The sequence below is a fragment of the Haliotis rufescens genome, unplaced genomic scaffold (genome assembly GCF_023055435.1).
Source record: "Haliotis rufescens isolate VD_foot unplaced genomic scaffold, xgHalRufe1.0.p SCAF_39, whole genome shotgun sequence".
NCBI classification, from domain to species: domain Eukaryota; kingdom Metazoa; phylum Mollusca; class Gastropoda; order Lepetellida; family Haliotidae; genus Haliotis; species Haliotis rufescens.
This window is the reverse complement of record NW_025964101.1, coordinates 2524012-2551122: the sequence shown is the minus strand read 5'-3', so window position 1 is coordinate 2551122 and position 27111 is coordinate 2524012. Positions and strand designations below refer to the sequence as shown.

Sequence of the window (27111 nt, the reverse complement as noted above, 5' to 3'; positions counted from 1 at the left end):
AGCACGCGCGCACACACACACACACACACATATGTATATATATATATCTAATGCGCTGCAAATCGATGTGCAGAGTTGCATTCCTTATGTGTGCCAGGATCCAGTGATCGTTGGTTTGAATCATAGGTCCATCCTGATTATGATCCTTGGTTTGTCAGCATCATACTTTCACAGGTGACCCAAGTCGTATAAGGTGCCGCAATTCGCTTTGTTGAGTTGTGTCCCTTGGGCGTGCCAGCATCCTATGATATTGAGATACTTTGTTGAATGGGGTCCAGGTTGTATCCTGTTCCACAACATATATTACAGCAGAAACCTACTATGACTGTAGGTTCAAATCCCAGTTTACCCTTGTTATGTATCTATGTTTGTTCGCCATGCCCATGAGCCTGGGTTACACCACAGTGATAAACGTCTAAGACCTACATCACTTCGGGCTTTCCTCACACAGAAACCTGACATTCCATGATATGATAAACACAATTTTTCAAAGCGGCCTAAAACTCAACTCACTCACTTACATGTACTGACATTTAAGGCTTAATGGTCTGTAATCTAGCCTTTGTTTAGTATTGACACGTTTGTATGTTAATTACAAACATGGGCGCACTATCGATCCATTACAATTGGCCATGACCTGATGGCAAAACATGGAAAATAAATCAGTGCATCAATAGTTAACATCGAAAATGCGCTACGAAATCGATTGTTTTGAAAGGCTAGCTAACACTGCGAAATATCCATGATCATTTACGTGATTTTTGTTTTTTATCTGAAACACAACCTGTTTCAACTAACATGGGGTATCCATTTAGAACACCTTCAAAACCTTATAAAACAATAGATACAGCCAACTCCATAACCAAATAAGTCTACTTTGTGGGGAGGGAGGATTACCATCATATAGTATTGCAGTGATTAGTTGTAAATAATGCCTTCACGTAGGTGTATGTTGTATGACTCCCATTATCAGAATTCCTTTCAAACCCTACCTCAGGCGTTCCCCTCCCGTCCTATGTATGAGACATGTCAGAGTGCCTCGCCCGTATCGGGTGTTGAGTTATTCATATCGTGACTTGCATAGTTCGCGTCCATGTCACATGCAATGCAATTGTGTCGGGTTCACGTGGGGTTGGGGTTGGGGGGTAACATAAACACGCCAACCCACTAACACTCACACTCTGACCAACACACACGTCTACCCGGGGAGCGAAAGGGATACCAGCCCCGGTTCGCTCCGGTGATGTTTCTAGGTCTGTCAACACCATCCCCTTGCTGCGTCTTACTCAAAGTGGGTTAAATGATCGCACTTGTGGTTGTTACTCAGTCGTTGGCCCGGTCGTCTCAGGCAGAGTTGCGTCCCTTGTGGGATTCGAAACCCTGTTCGCTCCGACTATGTTTCCAGGCTTGTCTGCACTATACCCGTGCTCGTGGGTTTCACCAAAGCTTTAAATGTCTGAGACCTGCATCACTTCGGGCTTTCTCCCACATCAAGTTGACATGCCGTGATATAACTGGAATACTGTTCAAAGCGAATTTAAACCCAATACACTCACTCACATACATACGCACGCAGGCACGCACTCACGCACGCACTTACGCAAGCATTCATACATACATATACAAGGGGCGGTCGGGTAGCCTAGTAGTTAAAGCATTCGCTCGTCACGCCGAAGACCCGGGTTCGATTCCCGACATGGGTACAATGTGTGAAGCCCATTTCTGGTGTCCCCAGCTGGGATATTGCTAAAAGCGGCGTAAAACCATACTCACTCACACACAGACACACACACAGACACACACACAGACACAGACACAGACACAGACACACACACACACACACACACACACACACACACACACACACACACACGTCCTTGGCATGACCAAGCTACACGGGCCGATGCCAGCACATGTTTTCAGTGTTCGTTAAACAGTAAAACAGCAATAGACATGTTCAGTATGACAAACGGTAAACATTTATTTCCAGAGAAGGAAACCCGAGTTAGTCGCCGGTAAAATGTTTAAATTGTATTATTTAAACTCGCTTCTCTTTAAAGGAGTTTAATAGGGATAGGCCTGTCACGTGATTCTTCAGCTTTACCAGAGGCCATATACAATGTGTGTGTGTGTGTGTGTGTGTGTGTGTGTGTGTGTGTGTGTGTGTGTGTGTGTGTTAAACTATCGCTATATATATTGATATACGAGTGTGTCTACTTGCAGATAATTTGTGTGGTTTTTGGTTTTTTAAAATTAGAAATGTATATATATAGTTTCACCAAGAAGGTGGGGACTTTAAAGCTAATTGGCGTTCGTCAACCATGAAGGCAAAAACTATTGTAATTATGAAATACACGTGGATAAGTTAAGAAACCTAACTGATTATAACCAGGTTTGTTTGTTTGTTGTTTAACGCCGCACTCGGCGATATTCCAGCTGTGTCACAGAGGATGCTGGGGAGCTACTATACCAACGGTGTTTAAAGCCAGGGAACGGTGTTTGATGTATGAATCCCAGTACAGTGAGTGAGTGAGTTGGGTTTAACGCCGCTTTTAACATTATTCAAGTTATATATATCGCGGCGTGTCAGCTTAATGTGGGAGGAAAGCCCGATGTGATGCAGGTCTCAGACGTTTACCACTTCCGTGAAAACCAAGAGAACGGGTATGGTGCTGACAAACCTAGAAACATAATCGGGGCGAACCGGGATTCGAACCCACAATCATATAGGTTTCTGGCGTGCCCAGGGGACGCAACTCTGCACAGCAAACGACTGTGCCACCCATTACAAATGTACCCGCCGCGACAAGGCTTGAATAATTTCACTAAATCTGCTCACACAGACAACCATACAGATAACGAGTATAATCGGAAACCACAAAGATAAACAAGTATCTGTGGTATAATTATTTGTTTATTGTTTGTTATTACTTGGTTTACGACTCCAATATTCGGAAATGTTGAAAAGATTAATTTCAGTTTACAGCTTTTATATAAACTCAAGGCCTGATAATCATGACAATGAATGAAAAATATAAAAAAATATCAGCTTCCCTGCCTGAGACAAGTGAAATATTCCAAAATGACCGACTCGTTTGCTGGAATGTTCCACAGGTACTCCATGCAAACAGTGCGTTACTTTGTTCCCACGAAAACATTACACAGTTTTATGTTTTATCATATTTCACAAAAATTCCCAAACGAAATGATATATTTATCATACTACTGACTTTATATTCTTGGCATTAGAACCTCATACATCAAGTATTTGTGAATATGCAAATCAGAGGTTCCGCGTTTTCACTCACAAACTTCACGCAGTGCTTTTTGTGCTGCGTGACAATGTACGCTGAAGGGAGTTTAAGCACAGCTATTATTTACTTCCGGTTTCCATCCATGAGTAGAAAGACCGAGAACGCGCCAGAATTTCGAGACGATCACAAAACTCGAGACATCGGTCTACGATATGCATTTTACAGATCGGGAGAGCAACGCGTTGTAAAATCAAGCAGGCATCCAATTTCAAAATGCCGACGTCAGGATCGTCCAAGGTTAATTCAAAATAATTCTTTTGACAGTTCTTGTTTACAAGTTAGTTAAACTACAAGTAACAACTTTACGTCTTTGCTAAACGTTAGCAGATAGGACTAAGGGATAACCGTCTCGGGTTATTGTACGTCAGTCGAAGTAGTATATCCAGTAAACATCAATCGGATTTTAACAAACGCGTACAGCAAAATGTCACTTGGGCACACCAGAAATCTGTGAGTTCGAATGACAGTTCGACCCGATTATGTTTCTTGGTTTGTCAGCACCATACCCGTGCTCGTGGATTTTATAAACGTCTGAGCCCTCCATCAATTCTGTGTTTCCTCCCACATTAAACTGTCACGCCATGATATAACTGTAATACTGTTCAAAGCCGTGTTAAAACCAACGCACAAAGTTTGATGATTAGTGGAATAATGCATGATTTGATTTGGTTTAGAATATTTTATTTATTCCATTAACCCAACATGATGTTGGCATTAATTAGATTATCCCTTCATCCTTACTTAGCCCCAAGCTGTAAATGCATGTCTGTGTTGAAGGACAAGAATGTGCTAATAAGGAAAAACTGAAAAGGCTGCCAATAGTATGGGCGGCCATTCATTAAAAAAAAACAAAGTTGAAATATAGGAAAAAAGTACACAATAATAGTCAAATGTTATGAATAAAATATTAAATGTCACCAATAAAGGACATCATGCAAAACAAAGAGACACTGGTTAAAAAATACAAAGTTCAAATAAAGGTCAAAAGTATGCAATATAAAAGTCAAAAGAGAAAGAACAATGTGTACTAAAGAATGTCAGTGTGCATGAAAGGACACATTGTTCTTTCTTTTTATATGACATCTATTCATAACATTTGGCATTGTTTGATTTAATAGCCATGTTTGAATTAATCAACAGGATTACTGTATTCGACGTAATAAGCGCCCCGCTCTAATAAGCGCCCATATTTGCTAATATATTGAATAGCTAGTGAACAATCCCAATTAGCACCCCTTCCGATTGATCAATGTACACAAGACTTATTTATTCGTGTATAATACGCACTCGTGTGTTATATGCACCCTTAATTATGGGCAATTAATTTCTGGAAAAAGTATCTGTTGTGTATAATACGCACAGACTTTTCTTTTGTATCATTTCAGGCTGTTAGCATAAACCACGAAATTTAAGATCTTTCAACTCTGTTTTTTTCTCTCACGAAAATTATATTCTAATAAGGGCCCCCTATTTCTAATTTTGAGAGCGCCCTGGGCGCTTATTACGTCGTATACGGTATACTCAGTGTGATTCACCTGCTCACAGTATGACTTTATGGTTATCTAATACTATCATCATGATCATGGCTCAGCCATATTCTTCTATACATTTCTGCATAATTTCATCCATAGATTGTTGATGTTGTAGGAGGTTGTTCCAAAAGCAATGGGCCCCGATGTCCGGTCCACAGCTGTGGTCAAGTATACGAGTGTGGCCACGTCCCCAACATTCTCCAGATTGCAACTCAATACCAACCTCAATGTCCCGCCCTCAAACTGGCTCCGAAGCAGCTCCGTTCTGGAACAGTTTTTCCGAGACTTTCCACGTAAACGAGAACACCCAGAGTTTTCAAGGTGAACCATGTTTTAACATCTCCTTTCAACAGCTTAAATCATTCTTTATTATTCTGCCATGAAGTAAACACTTGGAAAAGTGTTGGAAAACACTTCATTCTGACAAGACAGTCAGTTGGATTAATGTTTTTGGATTAACAAATCACATGTACATAGCCATGACAGTACTGTCCTTGTGTATTGACGGTCCCAGTGGAACTGAGGCGTTCTTTTTTTACCTGCACTTGAACTGGGTGGAACATCAAGGAAACGTGTAGTTAGAATGAGCGTTCATTTGTCACTGCCGTGATGTACAATGAACATGCCATTGGTGTTGAATTGCCATGTTAATGAACTAAAATATCCTGAATTCACAAGTTCACTATGAACAATTACTTTGGCGACTTATATCTTCGATCAGGAGTTGACTCTGTGTTAACTTGTAAGACTGTAAGACCTCCCTGTACAGTTTTTTTTTTGTATTATCCTGGTATTAAACCCTAAACTGCTTTGGGATATCTGTCCTTCAAACACAAGCTATATTTGGGTCCAAGACACTTTGTGGATTTCGTGATTTGACCAATACAGCTACATAGTCCTAATAATGATAAGAGGACAGTAATGGCCAGGCGACATTTTGGAGGCTCCAGCGAACGAGCTGCCTGGCCGCTGTCCGAGGGTGAAGTCCCGACGAACAGAAAGCATTGTCCATTTATCCCCAAGGAGCGAATCACGGTCAGGCTGCCACGTGCCACATGCATGACGTGCAACACATGTATCATCTGCCTGCACCTTATCCACAATCTCATGCTTCGGTGGCCAACCAGCCTTTGTCTGACTTAAGTTAGGGGCAGCTGACCCATACATCAGAACATGACTCTGTGCAGATGGTAGTAATAGTCAAGCTGCTGTTATCTGATTTGTATTGACTATACTGTGAATATTTAGATAGATATATTTCACTTACTTAACTCAGGGAGTCTATAAGTCATGTATAAACTCTCTGTTACATCCCATCTCCGGCCAAAGTGCCTATGATGGTATGTTTAAAAGATTATCTATATCTATGAATGTTGTCACAGTTTCAACATGGCCAACAACTTCCCTGACCTGACTGGAGAAGTTGATGTCGTCACTGACGCTGAGGTAGGTAATCACACATTCACTTTGTTTGTTTGTTTGTTTTGTTTTTTATGCCTCACTCAGCAATATAACGGCTAAATGGTGGCGGGCTGAAAATATTCAAGGTTTTTCCAAACAATCCAGTAACTGATATTATGAGCAATGCAATCAACCAAGTGTGACCACCTGATCCTTTCAGTCGCGCCATACGACCAGCATGGTTTACTTGAAAGCCTTGTGTTACCATGGTTACCCGGAATCCCTACAAGGGGAAAGGCTTTCCCTGGCTGTTGAATGGGTGCCAGGAAGGATGTGACATTGCACCTGCTTTCATCTCTTGTGTCAGAGCTGACTTTGGAGTTGAATAGTTTCACAAGACCATTCTGCTGGGATAGTTATGTGTACCCCACAATTACAATGTTAATATGATCTAAGAGTTCAGGAAAATAAAAACTTTACAAAAATCTAAATTTTGAACAAAATAATAATTTTTCCCAATTTGCCTGCCATGGACATGGTTGGACACTCACTAACATATCACTGTTCTGCTTTGTGAATCATATCACTGTTCTGCTCTATGGATCATATCACTGTTCTGCTCTATGCCTCATATCACTGTTCTGCTCTATGCCTCATGTCACTGTTCTATTCAATGCCTCATGTCACTGTTCTGCTCTATGAATCATGTCACTGTTCTGCTCTATGCCTTATGTCACTGTTCTGCTCTATGCCTCAGGTCACTGTTCTATTCAATGCCTCATGTCACTGTTCTGCTCTATGAATCATGTCACTGTTCTGCTCTATGCCTCATGTCACTGTTCAGCTCTATGCCTCATGTCACTGATCTGCTCTATGCCTCATGTCACTGTTCTATCCAATGCCTCATGTCACTGTTCTGCTCTATGGATCATGTCACTGTTCTGCTCTATGGATCATATCACTGTTCTGCTCTATGCCTCATGTCACTGTTCTGCTCTATGAATCATGTCACTGTTCTGCTCTATGAATCATGTCACTGTTCTGCTCTATGCCTCATGTCACTGTTCTGCTCTATGAATCATGTCACTGTTCAGCTCTATGCCTCATGTCACTGTTCTGCTCTATGAATCATGTCACTGTTCTGCTCTATGCCTCATGTCACTGTTCTGCTCTATGAATCATATCACTGTTCTGCTCTATGCTTTGTATCACTGTTCTGCTCTATGCCTCATGTCACTGTTCTGCTCTATGCCTCATGTCACTGTTCTGCTCTATGCTTTGTATCACTGTTCTGCTCTATGCCTCATGTCACTGTTCTGCTCTATGCCTCGTGTCACTGTTCTGCTCTGTGAATCATGTCACTGTTCTTCTCTATGCCTCATGTCACTGTTCTTCTCTATGAATCATGTCACTGTTCTGCTCTATGCTTTGTATCACTGTTCTGCTCTATGCCTCATGTCACTGTTCTGCTCTATGCCTCATGTCACTGTTCAGCTCTATGCCTCATGTCACTGATCTGCTCTATGCCTCATGTCACTGTTCTATTCAATGCCTCATGTCACTGTTCTGCTCTATGAATCATGTCACTGTTCTGCTCTATGCCTCATGTCACTGTTCAGCTCTATGCCTCATGTCACTGATCTGCTCTATGCCTCATGTCACTGTTCTGCTCTAAGGATCATGTCACTGTTCTTCTCTATGCCTCATATCACTGTTCTGCTCTATGGATCATATCACTGTTCTGCTCTATGCCTCATGTCACTGTTCTGCTCTATGAATCATGTCACTGTTCTGCTCTATGAATCATGTCACTGTTCAGCTCTATGCCTCATGTCACTGTTCTGCTCTATGAATCATGTCACTGTTCTGCTCTATGCCTCATGTCACTGTTCTGCTCTATGAATCATATCACTGTTCTGCTCTATGCTTTGTATCACTGTTCTGCTCTATGCCTCATGTCACTGTTCTGCTCTATGCCTCATGTCACTGTTCTGCTCTATGCTTTGTATCACTGTTCTGCTCTATGCCTCATGTCACTGTTCTGCTCTATGCCTCATGTCACTGTTCTGCTCTGTGAATCATGTCACTGTTCTTCTCTATGCCTCATGTCACTGTTCTTCTCTATGAATCATGTCACTGTTCTGCTCTATGCTTTGTATCACTGTTCTGCTCTATGCCTCATGTCACTGTTCTGCTCTATGCCTCATGTCACTGTTCAGCTCTATGCCTCATGTCACTGATCTGCTCTATGCCTCATGTCACTGTTCTATTCAATGCCTCATGTCACTGTTCTGCTCTATGAATCATGTCACTGTTCTGCTCTATGCCTCATGTCACTGTTCAGCTCTATGCCTCATGTCACTGATCTGCTCTATGCCTCATGTCACTGTTCTGCTCTAAGGATCATGTCACTGTTCTGCTCTATGCCTCATATCACTGTTCTGCTCAATGCCTCATGTCACTGTTCTGCTCTATGGATCATGTCACTGTTCTGCTCTATGGATCATATCACTGTTCTGCTCTATGCCTCATGTCACTGTTCTGCTCTATGCCTCATGTCACTGTTCTGCTCTATGCTTTGTATCACTGTTCTGCTCTATGCCTCATGTCACTGTTCTGCTCTGTGAATCATGTCACTGTTCTTCTCTATGCCTCATGTCACTGTTCTTCTCTATGAATCATATCACTGTTCTGCTCTATGCTTTGTATCACTGTTCTGCTCTATGCTTTGTATCACTGTTCTGCTCTATGCCTCATGTCACTGTTCTGCTCTATGCCTCATGTCACTGTTCTGCTCTATGCTTTGTATCACTGTTCTGCTCTATGCCTCATGTCACTGTTCTGCTCTATGCCTCATGTCACTGTTCTGCTCTATGCCTCATGTCATGACCCATGTCACTTTTGGTCCACAGAACATCAAGAAGCTACTCAAGATCCCGTTCTGCAAGTCGTCCCACATCAGCATGATGGTGCACCGCATCAGCAACACTCTGCTCCTGGACGAGTTCGACATACACAAACACTTGCTCAGGAAAGAACAGGTGAGAATGACAAGGCTTGTCAGTCTTAGAAATGTTTTCCAGAGGACACACCCCTGAGATTATTGTTGACCATGTTTACTACTTTTTATTCAGTTCCCGTTTGTATCAAAGTTGAAGCATCGAGAACTGATTCAGAAGTTGAGAATAAAACACATCTCCTCGATTTTGGTTGAAAATGTAAAACCGCGAGCGAGGGGAAAGCGATTTCAAGAGCTCAAGGTTTTACGTTTTCAACCCAAATAGAGCAGTCATACTTTATCCAACTTATGAACCGTTTAAGTGCAAGAAATACCAGAAAATATAAGAAAACATCAAGATACCTTATTGTATTACAATACAGTGTGTCATGGTGTAATGGGAATTCGATCAAAGCGTGTGAGAGAGAAAACACATGGACCAACTGGATTCATGACATGTAAAATTGAACACCTTTACATCCCCTGCCCAGGGAGCTCAGTGGGAAGACAGCGGGTTTCAAAATTGAACATGATATGTGAGGTTGCAGATTCAATTCACGTCATGGAACTTTCATTAAAAACGAAGTGTGACTTTTAACCAATCAAAAATCAACATTATAATTATACTCATATCAAAAGGCCAGTTTATGAAACTTCAATTGGAAAACCAAGGTCTTATATCTGCAATGTAAAAGCTCAAGGCAGGTGAAGAAGTCACCCATAATAGAACCATAATAAAACCTGGGTTTGGAAGAGAACCATAATAAAACCTGGGTTTGGAAGAGAACCATAATAAAACCTGGGTTTGGAAGAGGACCATAATAAAACCTGGGTTTGGAAGAGAACCATAATAAAACCTGGGTTTGGAAGAGAACCATGATAAAACCTGGGTTTGGAAGAGAACCATAATAAAACCTGGGTTTGGAAGAGAACCATGATAAAACCTGGGTTTGGAAGAGAACCATAATAAAACCTGGGTTTTGAAGAGAACCATAATAAAACCTGGGTTTTGAAGAGGACCATAATAAAACCTGGGTTTGGAAGAGAACCATAATAAAACCTGGGTTTGGAAGAGAACCATGATAAAACCTGGGTTTTGAAGAGAACCATGATAAAACCTGGGTTTGGAAGAGAACCATGATAAAACCTGGGTTTGGAAGAGGAGCTGGTTACTGATTTACTTCCCATCTTGGGTTAGCCAAGCTGTCAGGAACCTAATGCAATATGGAGTTATACGGTCAGTGCCCAACTTAAAAGCCTTCCCATGGCAGGTAACTTTACTGTCGCGCTGCATGGCATTTTCCTCCGCCTACCGACTGTCTGCCAGATCATTTCAAGATTACATAAGTATTCAGTTTCATTATAGCTATTTGCTTTATTTCAACTGAATCCAGATGTGAATTGTCGCTCAGTTTCTGCATTTGGTCAATATTTATGATGTCTCAATGCAGGCTGGAAAGTTTGAAGATGGGCAGGCAACACTTATGGGTCACCTGCCTGACTGTCTTGTTGGGCTTTCAAATCATTTCAAACCCTGAATAAGGTGATATGTATGATTATAGCCCCCAAGTGCTACTGGTCAGTGAGAACTACCATCATTGGATTCTTACTTGTCCTCAGTGCAGTTTATTTGTCTTCGGTCAGCAGACTAGCCCCCAAGTGCTACTGGTCAGTGAGAACTACCATGATTGGATTCTTACTTGTCCTCAGTGCAGTTTATTTGTCTTCGGTCAGCAGACTAGCCCCCAAGTGCTACTGGTCAGTGAGAACTGCCATCATTGGATTCTTACTTGTCCTCAGTGCAGTTTATTTGTCTTCGGTGAGCAGACTAGCCCCCAAGTGCTACTGGTCAGTGAGAACTGCCATCATTGGATTCTTACTTGTCCTCAGTGCAATGGGCGATCTTTTTCAATTTATCTTCCCTTCACTAACCCGGACGGCCCAACCGTAAACTGACGGCGCCTGTGGTATGCGCGATACGAGGACTACATGTTACTATGACGCCTATAGACAGTAAACTAGTACAACCTTCACCTCTGTCGGCAACGGTCACACTTGTGTGCGGACAGTATATCTTTTCGCCTAAACAATTACTTATCTATTGCCATGTCCGGAAATAAATGTTCCTTGATATAATTATACATCAGGGATGACCACGACTGATTATATTGTATAGTTATCCACTAGATAGGCGCTCGAAGCGATGCGGTGAGATCAGCTGATCGTTCATCCCAGGTCGCTTTGTTGACGTTTTGCAATCAGTACTAAAAGTGTTGCCCTTGATGTATGAATATCACACTTTTAAAAATAAAGTAGATTTTGTATACGTTCCTATATCTATGTTGTAGTATTGCCGAGCAGGCTACATCATATGCATGCATTTCAGTATGTACAGCCTAAGGCGATGCGGTATGCGAAATGTGAAGGTCTTATGCAACGTAAAGTTGCCCGTAGCCTCAATGTTGTGAATATTGACAGCAACACATGTAAGTATTTGTCAGATATATAACAGAGAGCAATGAGAAATGTTCTCAAGAAACTGTAAGAGTAACAGGCACTGTCATCAACTAGATATCATGATACAATGTTGAAAACAAAAGTAATGGAAATCACTGAAATCTGTTTTGATATTAAGGGTTAATTGGTGCATGTTGTATAAAAGGACTTTATGTATATGAATGGTAGCTGTTTGTTGCCAAATACTACCATCATTATATTCCAGTATGATCAATGAAAGATATATATTATTTTGGCCTTTTTTGAATTTTACAAAGTAGAAAAAAATAATTTTCAGACACAGAGGACCCTATATATTAGTTAAAATACATAATCAAGAGTATTTGTACCAACTACAATTTTTATAAAATAAAACAATATATTCATACTAATTGTCAATATCTATAATGTTGATTGTATTAACATTGCAGTGTCTACATCCAGTTTGCATTGACAATAATCATATGATTGTGACACAGATAAAGCTGATTCTTACTTCATTAGGCCTTGCTTCTAATGTTTCCTTGTTCTAAACTGATGTTTCAAATTCCAATATAAACAAATTATCAATGTTATTTTTTTTCTATTCACACCAACAGATATCTGCATTGCACAATGACTCTTATTATTTTATTTAATATCTCGGCATACTTGTGCATGTGTACTAGTATTTGATTACACATGCTTGACTTTTCAGCAGTCATCTGTTTCTGAACTGAATATTATGCTAATAAAGATAAGTAAAATAAAAAAAGGACTCTGGTATTCTTTCATGTTTGGAGAATCATTCAATTCATTGTGAAAACATTTTTAATTTCTTTCATAAGTTACTTTGATCTTGATAAGATCAAAATAGATCCAAATTAAATTGAGGAGATTAAATTTAGCAGGCTAAATTTATTTCAGCCAGTTTGTCTAAAATCCGGTCCTATATTTCAGGCAATAATAAATGAATAAAAAATTTAAGAAAAAATATACCTTGCCTGAGTGAATCAGTCAATATGCACATTGACTAAAATTTTCAGTCAATATACATATTGGGCCTGTTTATAGACACTGACTGTAACATATGTAAGTTAAATCTGTTATATGCAAAAACAAATAACATAAATAAATCCATTTATCTACATGGAATGTTGTGGGGTTCACTTTGCATTTATTTAACCATCAGAAGATTTGATGATAAACTTTCTAAATTCATATTTGCTATATGATAATAATATCTACAAAATATACTTTATATTACAGGTGTCTTGAAATACTGTTGAATGAAAATCAGGATACTTAGATACATAAGGATAGTGTGTTGGTATGTATGGGAAATAATTTGTCAACATTAAAATAAATATAATGTTACTAAAACAAGAAGATAAAACTATGATTTACATCTATTTATGCATCATACACATTTTGTGGGGTAGTCAGTATGATTTGTTGTTTGTTGGGACAAATCTCTGTAATTTACTACTATTTTAAGAGCATGAGTATCAGAATTCTGTAAGAAATGATGGATCAATGAATTAACACCTGTGATGACTCAGAGCACTTAATGGTAGGACACATGTTATAAGGGGCAGAATAATATGGATAAATCTCTTTTTTCAAAGTATGGTGACTAGTATGTATATTACAACTGAGTAACTGAGTGCTTAAAAGATGCATGGTAGATTTTCATTTGGCCTATTTCTAAAAAATAATATAAATTTAAATATTCAGATGCAACTTTCATTTTGATATAAAAAGTAACATTTAAAATCAGTTGTTTTATTATTTTGAACGTTATTTCTTCTTAAATATTTGTAAAGGCACGGATGTATACTTACTATATAGATCATTGGTAAAGGCCTGTCAAAGATGTCTGTGCTGCAAATGTAGGCATATCACTAATTTTATTAAATTGAAGTCCATGGTAGTATTTGTTGAGATTTGAATGCTTTGAATTGTTGTGGGAAATAACACAAAGGCTGATAAATAAAATGAGTTTGCATTATTTCATGGATGCAATATGTTAGCCCAGACTGACAGAATACCTGTCTGTTTTCGGACGTAGAAAATACCGTGGCAATATACTCTTTTTCATGACGTTTTTCCTGCTATCTTCCATAGTGACAATTCGTCTTGTAGTTGAAGACTAAACAAATGTTGATATTATCAACTAATAATCACTACAAAATATGTGCTAGTTAAAAATATTCAGTTGTAAACGACCGTTTTTGAACGAAGGTGCAACAGGATAACTCTTTAGCTTGGCTCCGTCTCTACATGTTATGAGAGTTATTGCCCTTTGGACCAAAAAGATCGCCCATTTATTTGTCTTCGGTGAGCAGACTAGCCCCCAAGTGCTACTGGTCACTGAGAACTACCATCATTGGATTCTTATTTGTCCTCAGTGCAGTTTATTTGTCCTCAGTGAGCAGACTAGCCCCCAAGTGCTACTGGTCAGTGAGAACTGCCATCATTGGATTCTTACTTGTCCTCAGTGCAATTTATTTGTCTTCGGTGAGCAGACTAGCCCCCAAGTGCTACTGGTCAGTGAGAACTACCATCATTGGATTCTTACTTGTCCTCAGTGCAGTGTATTTGTCTTCGGTGAGCAGACTAGCCCCCAAGTGCTACTGGTCAATGAGAACTACCATCATTGGATTCTTACTTGTCCTCAGTGCAATGTATTTGTCTTCGGTGAGCAGACTAGCCCCCAAGTGCTACTGGTCAGTGAGAACTACCATCATTGGATTCTTACTTGTCCTCAGTGCAATGTATTTGTCTTTGGTGAGCAGACTAGCGTGAATTTTGAAGGTTGTTTGAGAAGCCAGTGTATTAGTAGCGCTACAGTGGCTCTGTGGATTAGGACTCTGTCATCCTGGTCGTGCAGGGACTGGCTAAATCTGATTGCATATTATTAGACATTTGTTAATGTCTGGGTGTAAGTTAACCAATCATGCATGTTAAAACACAATCTGGTTCAAAGCAGTTACCCCATCCAGGTCACATGGAACATGGAGAATGGGACTGAAATACATCACAGAGTAAGTAGTGCGATATATATCGCATCAGGTTCAATTATCAAACAAAAATTTGATCTGTCCCTTACAATTATTTGTTATTTTGTTTTACAGGAAGAATGGAGCTGGTTGCGTCATTTCTTTTATGAAAGTGTTGCTAAAGACATGGAAGGAAAGGTAAATATTATTCATATTTTTTCCAACACACAAGATTATTTTGATGAAGATACATACACACTAAAAGATGTATTTATTTAGCTGCATGTTCCCTTTTAAACAGTTATCAGTACAGATTAATTAACGTGATTAAAGGAGTATAAGCAGAATTCTGGATAAGTAGACATTTTGGTTCCGCTGTCTCAATGGGACCTCGGCCAGCAGTGGCAGAAACCCATATAGGAACAAGTTCATGTTTGTGACTATCATATGACAAAACACAATTTTATGGCTGTGATGAAGGATATTTAACTGCCCAAACTGTTTGTTTGCTTTTGTGGTCAAATCAAAGTGTGGACCTAATCCCATTAAGCAGAGAGTTACTTATCACAAGTCTGTCAAGCTACACAGATCAGGTTTCAAAATTCCTTGTATTAGACTTCCTAGAATATTATCTGGCTTATGGTGAAATGAAATTCGCCAAATTTGAAGATGGCTTCAAAGTATTCTTCCTGTTGGCACCCTTAAGTTTAAAAGGGGACAGTTAAATATATTTACATCTTCTGATCTGGTTTTACAGATGAAATGTGTGCCCAGGAAAAGTAAAAGTCGTAACACCCTTCAGAACAGAAGCATGTACTCCAAGTTTCTGTATCACAGGTGAGCTAAGAATGTTGCACAAAAATTTAAAGAAGAAGAAGGGGTGCATTCTTTGGGCATGACAGAAACTTTCTTAACTTATCCTGCATTACTCCTTAATTTACTTCTTGTGACAGAAAAATGAAGCAGTTTGAGGTACAGCTGAAGAAGAATTTGTTCCAATCAGTTGTGAGGTAGACACCATCACACAGGCGCCCTCGTGACCATTGAACTGATGACGTCACATATCTTCACATTACTGCTAACACCAGGCTGACTAGTTGTGTACATCAAAATTGTCCATTGTTCATCCTGTTCAGTTGTTCAGGATTTATATGTGATTTATCTTCCTCATCTGCTGGGGCGGTCGGGTAGCCTAGTGGTTAAAGCGTTAGCTCGTCACGCCAAAGACCGGGGTTCGATTCCCGACATGGGTACAATGTGTGAAGCCCATTTCTGGTGTCCCCCGCCGTGATATTGCTGGAATATTGCTAAAAGCGGCGTAAAACCACACTCACTCACTCACTCCTCATCTGCTCAGCTTCTGCTTAATTGCAGATTTATGCTTGCCAAATGTGTCCTTTGTTATGGTAAGAAGTCACTAGAGGACCCCCACCCACGGTGGCTTGATTGCACTGGTTTCTGTTCTGTGGGAAAGAAGTGTCAATTTTGTCCCCCCTCTCCCCACTGTAGGATGATGTCAGACTGCCAGGCCTACAGGAGACTCCAGGGACCCCTGATGTTACGTTACCGCCTCCTCTTCCGGGATTTACCAGGTGCCTCTTCCATCCCTTCAAGAGCCTCTCATACTTTGCCTGTGGCCCGTCCCACAGTTCCTGGTGCTTTTCATCAGACGTCAGGATCTGTGGGTGTAGACGCCTTTCTACAGGGTTGGGGCGCTCACTTGGAAGACCAGATGGCTTCAAGGCTGTGGTCCAACGTACAGCGTACATGGCATATCAACAACCTGGAGCTGGAGGCGCTCATTCTAGCGATAACCCACTGGCAGACAAGTCACTCCCACTTTCTGCTGCTGCTGACGTTACAGTTCTTTCATCTGTTGGATCGTCTGGACCTGCAATTTTCTGGTCCAGCACATCCCAGGGTGTAAGAACATCTGGCAGATGCTCTATCCCAGCCAGACAAGGTGGCTCCCATGGAGTATATACTTCACCCCAAAGTCTTCAGCCTGATCTGCCAGCGTCTCGGGCAACCTAACATCATCCTGTTTACCACCAGCCCAAACTTCCAGATTTGGATGTATATCTCTCTGGTTCCAGATCTGCAGTTATGGGATAAAGACGCTGTCAGCCTCCCTTTGGAAGGACTAAGAGCATACACTTTTCCGATCCTGTACTTCTGATACAGAAGATCAGAGTAACCAAAAGCTTTGCTCTGATTTTGGTTGCGCCTTGGTTGCCAGTGAGAGGGTGGACCTCAGTGACCTTATCAAAAATGATCTACTGGAACTACCTGGGTAGCCAAACCTCCTGATCCACCCACACAGAATGTTGCCCAAACCGTCGCCAATCAGATTATATCTGCAAGCTAGATTCATTGCAAAAGAGCATTGGGCGATAGGGGCTACTCAGCAAGACACCATAAACCCATAGCCATGGTGCACAGACCTTCTTTGCAGGGACTCTATGATGACAATTGACATTCCTTTGAATGATTTTACAAGGACAAACATTGGGACCTCACTTCAAAGTCCCCTCGATTCTTGGCAGATTCCTTCTGTTCCTGTGCAGCAAGCGACACCTCAAGAGCAGCACTATCACTACCTTCCTGGTGGCCATTAACTTCCTGTTGGCAGTTCCAGAGCATCGTAAAATGGCCAAGGCTCCAGATCTGCAGGCCTTGCTGCACTCCTTCTGTCTTGAAGATCAGAAGGCCAACTTCAGACAGCCAGCGTGGGATCATGGTTCTCAGGTTTCTGCGTGGACCTCTGTTTGAGCCTCTCCATTCAGCTTCTTTTTTTAACCTCACCAAGAAGATGCCTTTCCTCTTGGCACTAGCTATGGCAGCACGGGTCAGCGAGCTGCATGCACTCGACATCCCCCGGGTTTCATTTGAGGGCAGGGCGCAGGGAGCCATTCACCTTGGGCTTTACTGGGACTTCATTGCCAAGATTCAACTTCCAGGACAGCCCGATAGGTCCTTCACTATCCTCATGAAGATGCCCAGTTCGTGCACAGAATGTTTTTATCTGCCACTCTAAGACATTCACATCTCCAGGACAGCCACGACGTTCAGAAGTCAGCTGCAACACCATATCCCTATGGTTAAGTGCCATCATCCTTTAGGCTTCTAAATCCACTGGTCTCGATCCTCCCAGGGCCAACAATCCTCATGAGATCCAGACAGTTGCTATCTATGATGGCTCTTTACATCAATTGCTCCATTAGGTCCATCGTGGAAGGATGTTTTTGAGATCCGACACAGTCTGTGCACGCCATTACCTGAGGGATGTGGCGTTGGAAGACGTCAAAGGCGTACACAGTTTTGGCCCTTTGGCTGTCGCCAAGCAGGTCACCAATCCCAAATGCCAGTAAAATCTCCAGCTGTCCAGAGCCTGCCTTCCCTGAGTCAAGCAGTGTTCATACACATGGTTGCCTATCTTCGCAAGGAGTGCAATGGACTACTCCCTGGACGTCATCAAGTGTTTTCTAAGGATCATGTCAAATTCAGATTAACTAAGGAGTAATGCAGGAAATGTTACAAAATTCATTAAAATCTACATTTTTTTTACCATTTGTATACTTATCCTGCATTACTTCGTTGCCCACCTCTCGCAGAGCTTCCTCCCCACAATGTCTTCAGATGTTACAATCAAGCAGTAATGTGAAAACAGGACGTGATCACTTCTGTGGTCATATGGGCTGTGTGATGGGGTCTTCCTCACAACTGATTGGAACAACTCGTTCTTCAGTTGGACCTGACACAAGTTTGTTTTTCTGTCAAAGGAAAAAAGTAAATGCATCAAGGAGTATTGCAGGATAAGTACACAAATGTAAAATAAATATTTAGATTTTACTAAGACTGTAGGTTCGAATCTCAGTTCGCTCCGATTATGTTTCAATGTTTGTCAGCACCAGACCCAAGATCGTCAGTTTCACTAATAAGTAAACATTTGAGACCTGCATCATTTAGGGCTTTCTTCCCACATTAAACTGACATGCCGTGATATATTACTGAAATACTGTTCAAAACGTCATTCAGACTAAACTTACTCACTCATTCACTCACTCACCTTCAATGTTGTATCACTGAGTCAAGGTGAGCTTCTGTACCGTGGTACTGACTTGAGGTGAGACTAGAGTGGTCATACTCCTCGTTACCTTGGTTACAGTTTGTCGGCCAGTGCCTGTGAAGATAACCCCGTGTCGGGTGTGTCGGTCAACGAACTCATCCCACAGAATCAGAGTGTGTCAATCCCCAATGCCAGCTCTGTCACCAAGAAAACGGCGCCAAGCACAGAAGAGCAAGCAGTCATACCTGATCCTCTCCCCAAGGTGTGTGTATGGAAGAGTGTTTCTTTTACCATTCTTTTTATTTCTGGGTTCTCAATTCTCTTTTGAAAAATTCTGATGGAGAAAAGAAGACAACATGGACAATTTGAGATTTGTTTTGAACTTCAAAAAGTTATCTAAATACTCTGCTAAATACAGTTGAGGATATTATGTCTTCAATTGTTTTGTGGGAACAAATAAAGTAAGGAAATATAGTGCTGATCACAGAAAACTTAACAAAATTAAATAGCTTTATAATTCTTTTTCCTGCCCTCTGACAGGTATTTTTCTGTAAAAAAATCTGTAAATCAAGTGTAAAATATTGTGTGGCCTAAGTTTGTGTTATTATCTTTTTGTCAAGTGTGGAAAATAACAAAAGCCTGGCAACCTCCTTTTAGAATAAATGTTCCTCATGAGACAAATTATAATTTTAGCTCACCTGGCTGAAAATTGCACAGAAAGCATTTATGAAATGTAGTTACTTGTTACGTATCTATCAGTTAGTCTTCATATTTTATGCTGAAAATATTTGGTTATCAGTGTTGGCCATGCTGTCAGCACCTATATTTTTTATTTTTCTTTGTTGACATTCTGTACTGTACATATCCAGGTGAGCTATTGTGATGAGGCTCTTTTCATGGCCCAAACAAGCATGTGTTTGTACTTGATTTGAATGGCTTACACTATGTTGCATGTATAATGTATGCAGGGTTTGGCACAATGATGTGTGTACCAGGCTGGCGATAAGGATCAATAATCGTAATTATCGGCGATGGGAAGAAATATTAACGATTATCAATATGATAATTGTATCATTGATAATAACTTACATAAACTATTGTGATGAGGAAGTTTAGATTTACCAAAAGAGAAATGATATAGTAAGTCATGTCAATTGCCGAAGACGGAGAGCAATTGATATTTCTTAAATGTCCGCAAAGTGATCTGTGTATAAATGTCACCACTCACCAGTGGCATGAAATGAGTTGATTTCTTTTGGAATTTTTGGTATATTTGCTCAAAGTTACCTTTCCGATATTCAACGATATTTTATCGATATTATGTTAGCGATTATCGATCTCTGTGAATTCTATTGCTAGCCAGCCCTGGTGTATACATGTGTGTACTCTGTGTACTGAGCTGTGTATTGTGTGTCTCAGCCAGAGGGGAGTGGATATCACCGGGAGGTGTACTGGACATTCGAGGATATCCACATGCTTATCGGGACCGATCTGCCCATCTTCGGGGGTGGCACGCATCCCTGTGTCAGTCTCAAACTCAGGTGAGAGAACAAACAAACAAGACTTGGATCTTTTGAATAAACTATTTGCTTATGTTTTAATTTCATGGGTGATTCAATAGTGTGAATCTTGCCTTCCCTAGGGACACTATGCTGCTTACAACAGGTTCACTTTATCCAAACCTGGAGCGGTCGGGTAGCCTAGTGGTTAAAGCGTTCACTCGTCACGCCGAAGACCCGGGTTCGATTCTCGACATGGGTACAATGTGTGAAGCCCATTTCTGGTGTCCCCTGCTGTGATATTGCTGCAATATTGCTGAAAGCGGCGTAAAAACATACTCATCCAAACCTATGTCAGTGACCATCAATGACAAAGTTGAAAGATATATATTTGTAATTATCTCACCTTACATTAATATACTAGCCTCTGATTGGTTAAGAACCAGACTATGAACTTATGATTTAATCTTGTCTGTATTTGTTGGCATTCTGGCAATAGTTACTAAACAGTATTCCATATAAACGCCAGCCAGTAGGACCGTGGCAGGTAGATCTCATGTCGGTCCGTAGTTCGAAGTTGTATGTGTCATTATGGCCTGCAGTAACTTTATGTGTGTATTGATTTGCTCACAATAAGCTGCAGGGTTTTTTCAATGAGGGCCTGAAGAGTTCAGTCAGGGTCTGTACCTTCTAGAGTCGGAGGGACCTGATGGCAGCCTGGCAATTATTTTATTTCGAACACTGCTTACAAACAATGACAAATACACAGTCAATGTACAGCTCTATCTCATAGGTTTAATACAGACTGGCCTGTACATAGAGATTGTCACCAACCTGTATTTTGATATAACATATGTCAAATGTGTCAAAATGAGTCGATAAATGTTTAAAACTTTAAACCATGTGTCTTTTGATATATAAAATATCAACACAAGTCAATAGAAGTTTCAACAGATGCAGTACATGAGGCTTCTCCTGGGGCATGTTTGTTTGTTTGTTGTTTAACGCCAAACTCCGCAATATTCCAGCTATATGATGGGGGTCTGTAAATAATCCAGTCAGGACCCGACCAGTGATTGCCATCATGAGCAAATTGGGATACAGTGACATACATCAACCGAGTCAGCGAGCCTGACCAACCAATCCCCTTAGTTGCCTCTAACAACAAGCATGGGTTGCTAAAGACCTTTTCTCTACCTGGATCTTTACGGGTACCTTGGGCAATTGGCTTAGTTCATAATATGCCTCTGTTAACCCAGCAGTGAACGGGTACCCAGTGTTCCCGTTTACCGGTAATTACCAGTTTTTTACCGGTAAAATTAGGCTTGGACCGGTAATTCATGTGACTGCCAGTCCCTGTGGACCGGCAAATAAAGTACCTTATAAATCTTTGTTGTTGAACAAAATATCTGTGATATTCATATAAGTACATTTTTTCAAACAAAGTCTGCATGTCTGTTACCATCAGGGTCTCTCCTTGTCTATTTCTAGGATAAATATCCATTTATAGCAACTTTGTCTCGAATATTAAAAAAAAGAAGAGAAAATTGTGACTGAAGTTTGTGTGAATGACGTATAGATCAAACTAAGTTACACTAGAGATGACATCTTTGCACTGAATATGATGTTGAAAGAATTGAAACCAAATAATTTTCATGGGTTTTTTTATTTGTTGAAAATTGGGACTGGCAAAAATTAGGAGGGACTGGTAATTTTAAGAGTTGCCAGTCCTTGTGGACTGGCAGTTTCAAAAGCCAGCGGGAATACTCGGTACCTAGTAGGATAATATGGTAACGTGACTGTTAACTTTAGTGCCTCACGGGCTGTTTGGGTTGTATACTCCTAGGGAGCTGAGAAAGAAAAATCTGTGCACTCTGTCTGATGACTTGCATAATAATAGGAACTATCATGCTCTAAGCACATTTCAGGAGTAATGAATTGAAAAGTGCGCTGTACAAATTCATGATATGATATAATAATTATATATAAAATCCATGGAATATTGTAACGACCCTGCTTACAGGAAGTAAACACGCTTGGAGACACAATAGGATAACATCACAGTTGGTTTATAAATGTTTATAATCACTAGCATTATTTAATGGAACGTCATTGAAGTGATATGACCAGAGATGTTAGTCATGCAACAACATTGCAATTATTCTTTTATGAAAAATAATGCCATATTCAAGTTTGCCTGAATTGTTGCATAACAGTTTGGAACGGATTGTGTTGTGATGTGATGTGCCCGACATGCTGTCAGGTGTGACAGGTGTGCCTGTTGTTATGATTCTACCATCTGCCAAACCAACAGCTGCATATGGTGTGTTTGGGGGGGCAGGGGAGGGGGGGTACTTACCATCTGGCTACACTTGTAGGCCGAAGTTCTAGTCAATCCACCAAGGATGTGTGGCCACATTGCCTTGTCAATACTACCTGTGGCTGTTGATGCAAGGCAGAAGAGTATTCAAATAAAATTCCATGCTCAAAGAATTGACCTGTTCAGGATGATCTTATGCCATAGTACACAGAAGGATGTTATGAAGACTTAATGTGAAAAGTATTGATGCAGACAAAGCTCTAAAAGTTGTATGTTATAGCAATGGCTGTTGTGTTTCGCCTTCTCCTGGCAGCCATTATTATAACCAAGGTTGTAGTTTATGAGTTTTATTTTGGTTACTGCCCTAAGTTCCCCTTGGTTAACACTGGTTAATGAAGTTTGCATCTAGTCAGCACCCTACCCATGCTTGTGGTTTTCACCAAAATTATGATCGTCTTGAGACCTGCATCACTTCGGCCTTTCCTCCCACATAGCACATTCGATGTAACTGAGATACTGTTCCAAGTGGTGTTCCCTGTGGGGAGTCGGGGCTGGAACAGATCCCCTGCAACCCGTGTAAACGGCGACCAAATCGATCGGATGTTCAGGCTAGGTGATTGGTTGATAGCGTGTCATTATACCCCGACGGCTTGAATTGTTGCTCACAATATCAATCACTTGATTGTCTGCTCCGACTTGATTTTATACAGGCTGCCATCATATTGGTGTAATATTGCTGAGAGCGGCGTTATGCATGAAAACAACGAACAATCAAAGCAGTGTTAGACCCAACTCTCATACTCTGACAAACAGGCATGATTATGTGATGTTTCTACTTGTTTCTTCCTTTGTTGACGGAAATGTCTGTTATGTGCAGGGACTCGGCCACGCCCATCAATGTGCTGACCGGGCTTGACTGCTGGCTGGACAACCTCATGTGCAATGTGCCGGAGGTCGCCATGTGCTTCCATCTCAACGGAATCGTGCAGGTGTTGCTGGATTGGAAATAGATTTATTATTGCCAAAAATATTGTAGCAGAGCGTGGAGTCATCCCACAGATGATATCCTTACCTTGTCAGCTTGCTGACGGGGTTAACCTCTTTGGTCATGTGGACAAGGCGTCCGACCTCGGATCAGAAGGTCCGTGGTTCGAATCCCATCACGGGACTCGGAAATTTTATGGCTGCTACAATATCAGTGTTTTTGTTGGCTATGTCTGAAGCCATTTCAATGGCCTGCTCATAATATATGTTTGTTTTTTTAAAAGAGGTTTATTTGAGTCAGGTTTAATCTTTGAGTTGCTTCCCTTAGTCGTGCCAGGATTGCAAGCTTCATCAGAGTGGTATCATGAACTGCACCACTCCATGCTTCTTTCCACAATTAATCTGACATGCAGTGATATAGTTGAAATACTGATCAAATTGGCATGTGACCACAAATCAGGTCAACATAACTTGCAGAGAGTAGGTGGATGGTTGGTGTGTTCGGCAGCTTGACTCCTGAGAGTTTCTTGGCCTTCGGTCATGCCCCACACTGAAACACATGTCACATGTGGTGTCTGCGTAGGCAAGTGCCTCTGTCCCCCAAGTATTGAATCAGTACCCAGTAGGGTCTGATGGTAATGTGGCTGTTAACCTTCTTGTGCTTCCCAGGGAGCTGAGAATAAAACGACATCCGATTCATACTGGTCCATCAACCAGAGTAATAAATGTTTCGCGCTTTGTCCATTCACTTGCTGAATGGAATCTGGTGCAGCATTATTATTATTATTATTATTATTATTATTATTATTATTATTATTATTATTATTATTGCTGCTACTATTAATATTATTATTATTATTATTATTATTATTATTATTGTGAAATGTCATGATGACAAGACTGAAGTGATATCGGCATCCAGATAACTTGGAATAAATAGATGCAAACCTTGGATGTAGTAGGACATCATTATGGAGAGAGCATCATATGTTCGTAAACAGCTACTGTCCCATGTTGGCTGCATGCAATCCTGAACGTGTTTATTCCTGTGTAGAAATACGAGCTGATAAAGACAGAGGACATCCCCTTGCTGGAGGACTGCAAGTTTGACCCCCTGTTGGTGACCGGCATTGCCAGGAATCTGCTGTCCTTTCTGAAATCTAATGCCACAAAAGAGGGCCACACTTACTGGCTGTATAAAAGTAAGTAGACAAGCACAGGGATTGACATCCTCGATTATCTGGTGTGTCATATTTCATTCTATGTTGGGGGCACGGGTGGCCCAGTCGTCTAAGGCGACGCGATTTGCTTTGCAGAGTTGCGTCCCTTGGGCATGCCAGAAACCTATGATTGTGGGTTCGAATCCTGGTTCACCCCAATTATGTTTCTCGGTTTGTCAGCACCATACCCGTGCTCTTGGGTTTCACCGAAGTGTTAAACGTCTGAGACCTGCATCACTTCGGGCTTTCCTCCCACATTAAGCTGACACGCCGCGATATAACTGTAATACTGTTAAAAGCGGCGATAAACCCAACTCACTCACTCACTCATTCTATGTTGTTACTCCTCTATTGGGAATCTTGCAATTCCATTTGTTAATCTGTACCTCGTTACGAAATAATGCATTTCAATGTTGACCCTCAAATCATGTGACTGACTCTGACATCGAATATTAACTCATCACATGATCAGTATTGACCTGTCCCGTGATGAATATTGACTTGTCTGCTTGAAAACAAGATGGCGTCACATTTCATGGTTTGCAGCTAAGTTATTGCATGGAAACAGAGGATGGTTTAAAGACTTCATAAACTTCAAAGGGTATTTCGGTATAACAAAATGAATGATTACAATATGCAATAACAAGACCAAGACCTAAGGTCCCAACCCCTGAGGTGGTCTGACCAAAACGAGGCCACACTGCATTATTTGTATAATACAGACGTCCAGTTAAAAACACTGTCCTTTCATGTTAGGAACAAGCAACGTTTTCACCAGTACAAAGCTTGATTTGTTGTGGTCCGTATTGAATTCCTGTATAGCCATTATTTTTTTTAATTAGGATTTGTAAATCCCTAACCTCAAAGTACATTCAAATAGAAACCCCAAACAGGTATTGTTTGTCCTAGCTGCCATCTTTTTTTCCAAAATGAGTCTCAATTAATGTTTGAATAATGATTCCAGTTCAAGCCAGAACAGGGCTTGGAAAAAATAACCAAGATGGCACCACAATCTGCTTTTCCCCCTGATTTGATCCATATTCGGTATTATATGATTTGTTGCCAGTTAGGATGTAGAAGTAGCACCAACTTTTCTTACTCAATTTTCCATAGACTGAGGCCTGATATTGAATTGATATTGATATGATGATAATGATGATGATGATGATGATGACTGGATGTTCCATAGACTCAGGCCTGATATTGAATGATGATGATGATGATGATAGTGGAATGAGTGGAAACTGTAACTGCAGCTACAGTGATGCCAGACGAGCCTGTGTTTCACATGTTTATTGGTTTGACAGATGTGGACGATGACGTAGTGAAGTTGTACGACCTGACTGTTCTATGCGGAGATGAGATCAAGGAAGACACCAACCCGTTTGTTGTCCCTGTCGGCATCCTGCTGTACCGAGTTGCACGCAACCTGCGACAAACTGGCGGCAAGATGAAAACTGCCACCATCCGAACCCTCCTGGAAAATTGTCTGCTGCTGCTGAATGAAGAACAACATTCACAGGTAAGGAAGATATGTAGGTTGTTTTTTTCTCCATTCTCAGCATCACAGGAAGTAAATAAAAAGTTGAAGAATAGGAGACTGCATTTGGTTAAGAATACAACTGTCAAGTTGTCTGTTTAGATCCATGCCAATTCCACAATAAGCATGTTCCCCTTGTGAGTTATTAATGTATATTTTCCAATATTGCATCAGGAAATTGGTTCATTTTTTCCCAAAACTTAATCATCCGATGATATATGTTAGGCTGTTTTCTTAGTTTTAAGCGGGACATTAATTTGGGATAGGTGGAAAGAAGCACACAAAACAAGTAAAAATTTGCTTTATTTCATGTTGGTAGGAATTCAGTTTTTCATACAGACCAGAGGTCATCCTATATGTGTTATCCAGGAGTTAGACCATTACATTTGAATAAATAAGGATGCTTGTTCATAGAGTTATGTGCTATGGACATGGTGTCAGTGTACAGCCTATCTTGACTTGAGTCTTGAAGCACGAGTCTAGCATAATTTATACTGTAAACTTAGCAAGTAACAGCTCATTTGAATAAGAGTATATTTCTGTATGTCTACTTCAGACAAATTGACCATGTTTAGGGCAGAAAATGATTAAGATTAGATGAGTTATGCCCCTTGTCACTGTGTTTTATCAGGCTCCTTCCCAGTGTGTGACACCTTCGTTACACTCTCGGTAACATCGCTGCCACCAGTGTGGGCGCGGCCATTACAAGAATCTTGAAATTTGCCCTCAAACCCCAAATGTAGTAACGTTTATACTT

The 27111-nt window shown here is 40.8% G+C and overlaps 1 protein-coding gene across 1 annotated transcript in view; it reads left to right on the top strand.

Moving 5' to 3' along the window:
- Positions 1-3387: 3387 nt before the first annotated feature.
- Positions 3388-27111, top strand: part of LOC124147205 (erythroid differentiation-related factor 1-like) — a 40764-nt gene continuing 17040 nt past the window's right edge. The window contains exons 1-11 of the mRNA XM_046517840.2: positions 3388-3551; positions 4962-5167; positions 6229-6292; positions 9160-9288; positions 14858-14920; positions 15480-15559; positions 18891-19053; positions 20211-20332; positions 23488-23599; positions 24649-24796; positions 26122-26336. Coding sequence (XP_046373796.2) covers positions 3528-3551; positions 4962-5167; positions 6229-6292; positions 9160-9288; positions 14858-14920; positions 15480-15559; positions 18891-19053; positions 20211-20332; positions 23488-23599; positions 24649-24796; positions 26122-26336 — 1326 coding nt within the window. The 5' untranslated portion in view covers positions 3388-3527. The remainder of the gene's footprint in view (positions 3552-4961; positions 5168-6228; positions 6293-9159; positions 9289-14857; positions 14921-15479; positions 15560-18890; positions 19054-20210; positions 20333-23487; positions 23600-24648; positions 24797-26121; positions 26337-27111) is intronic.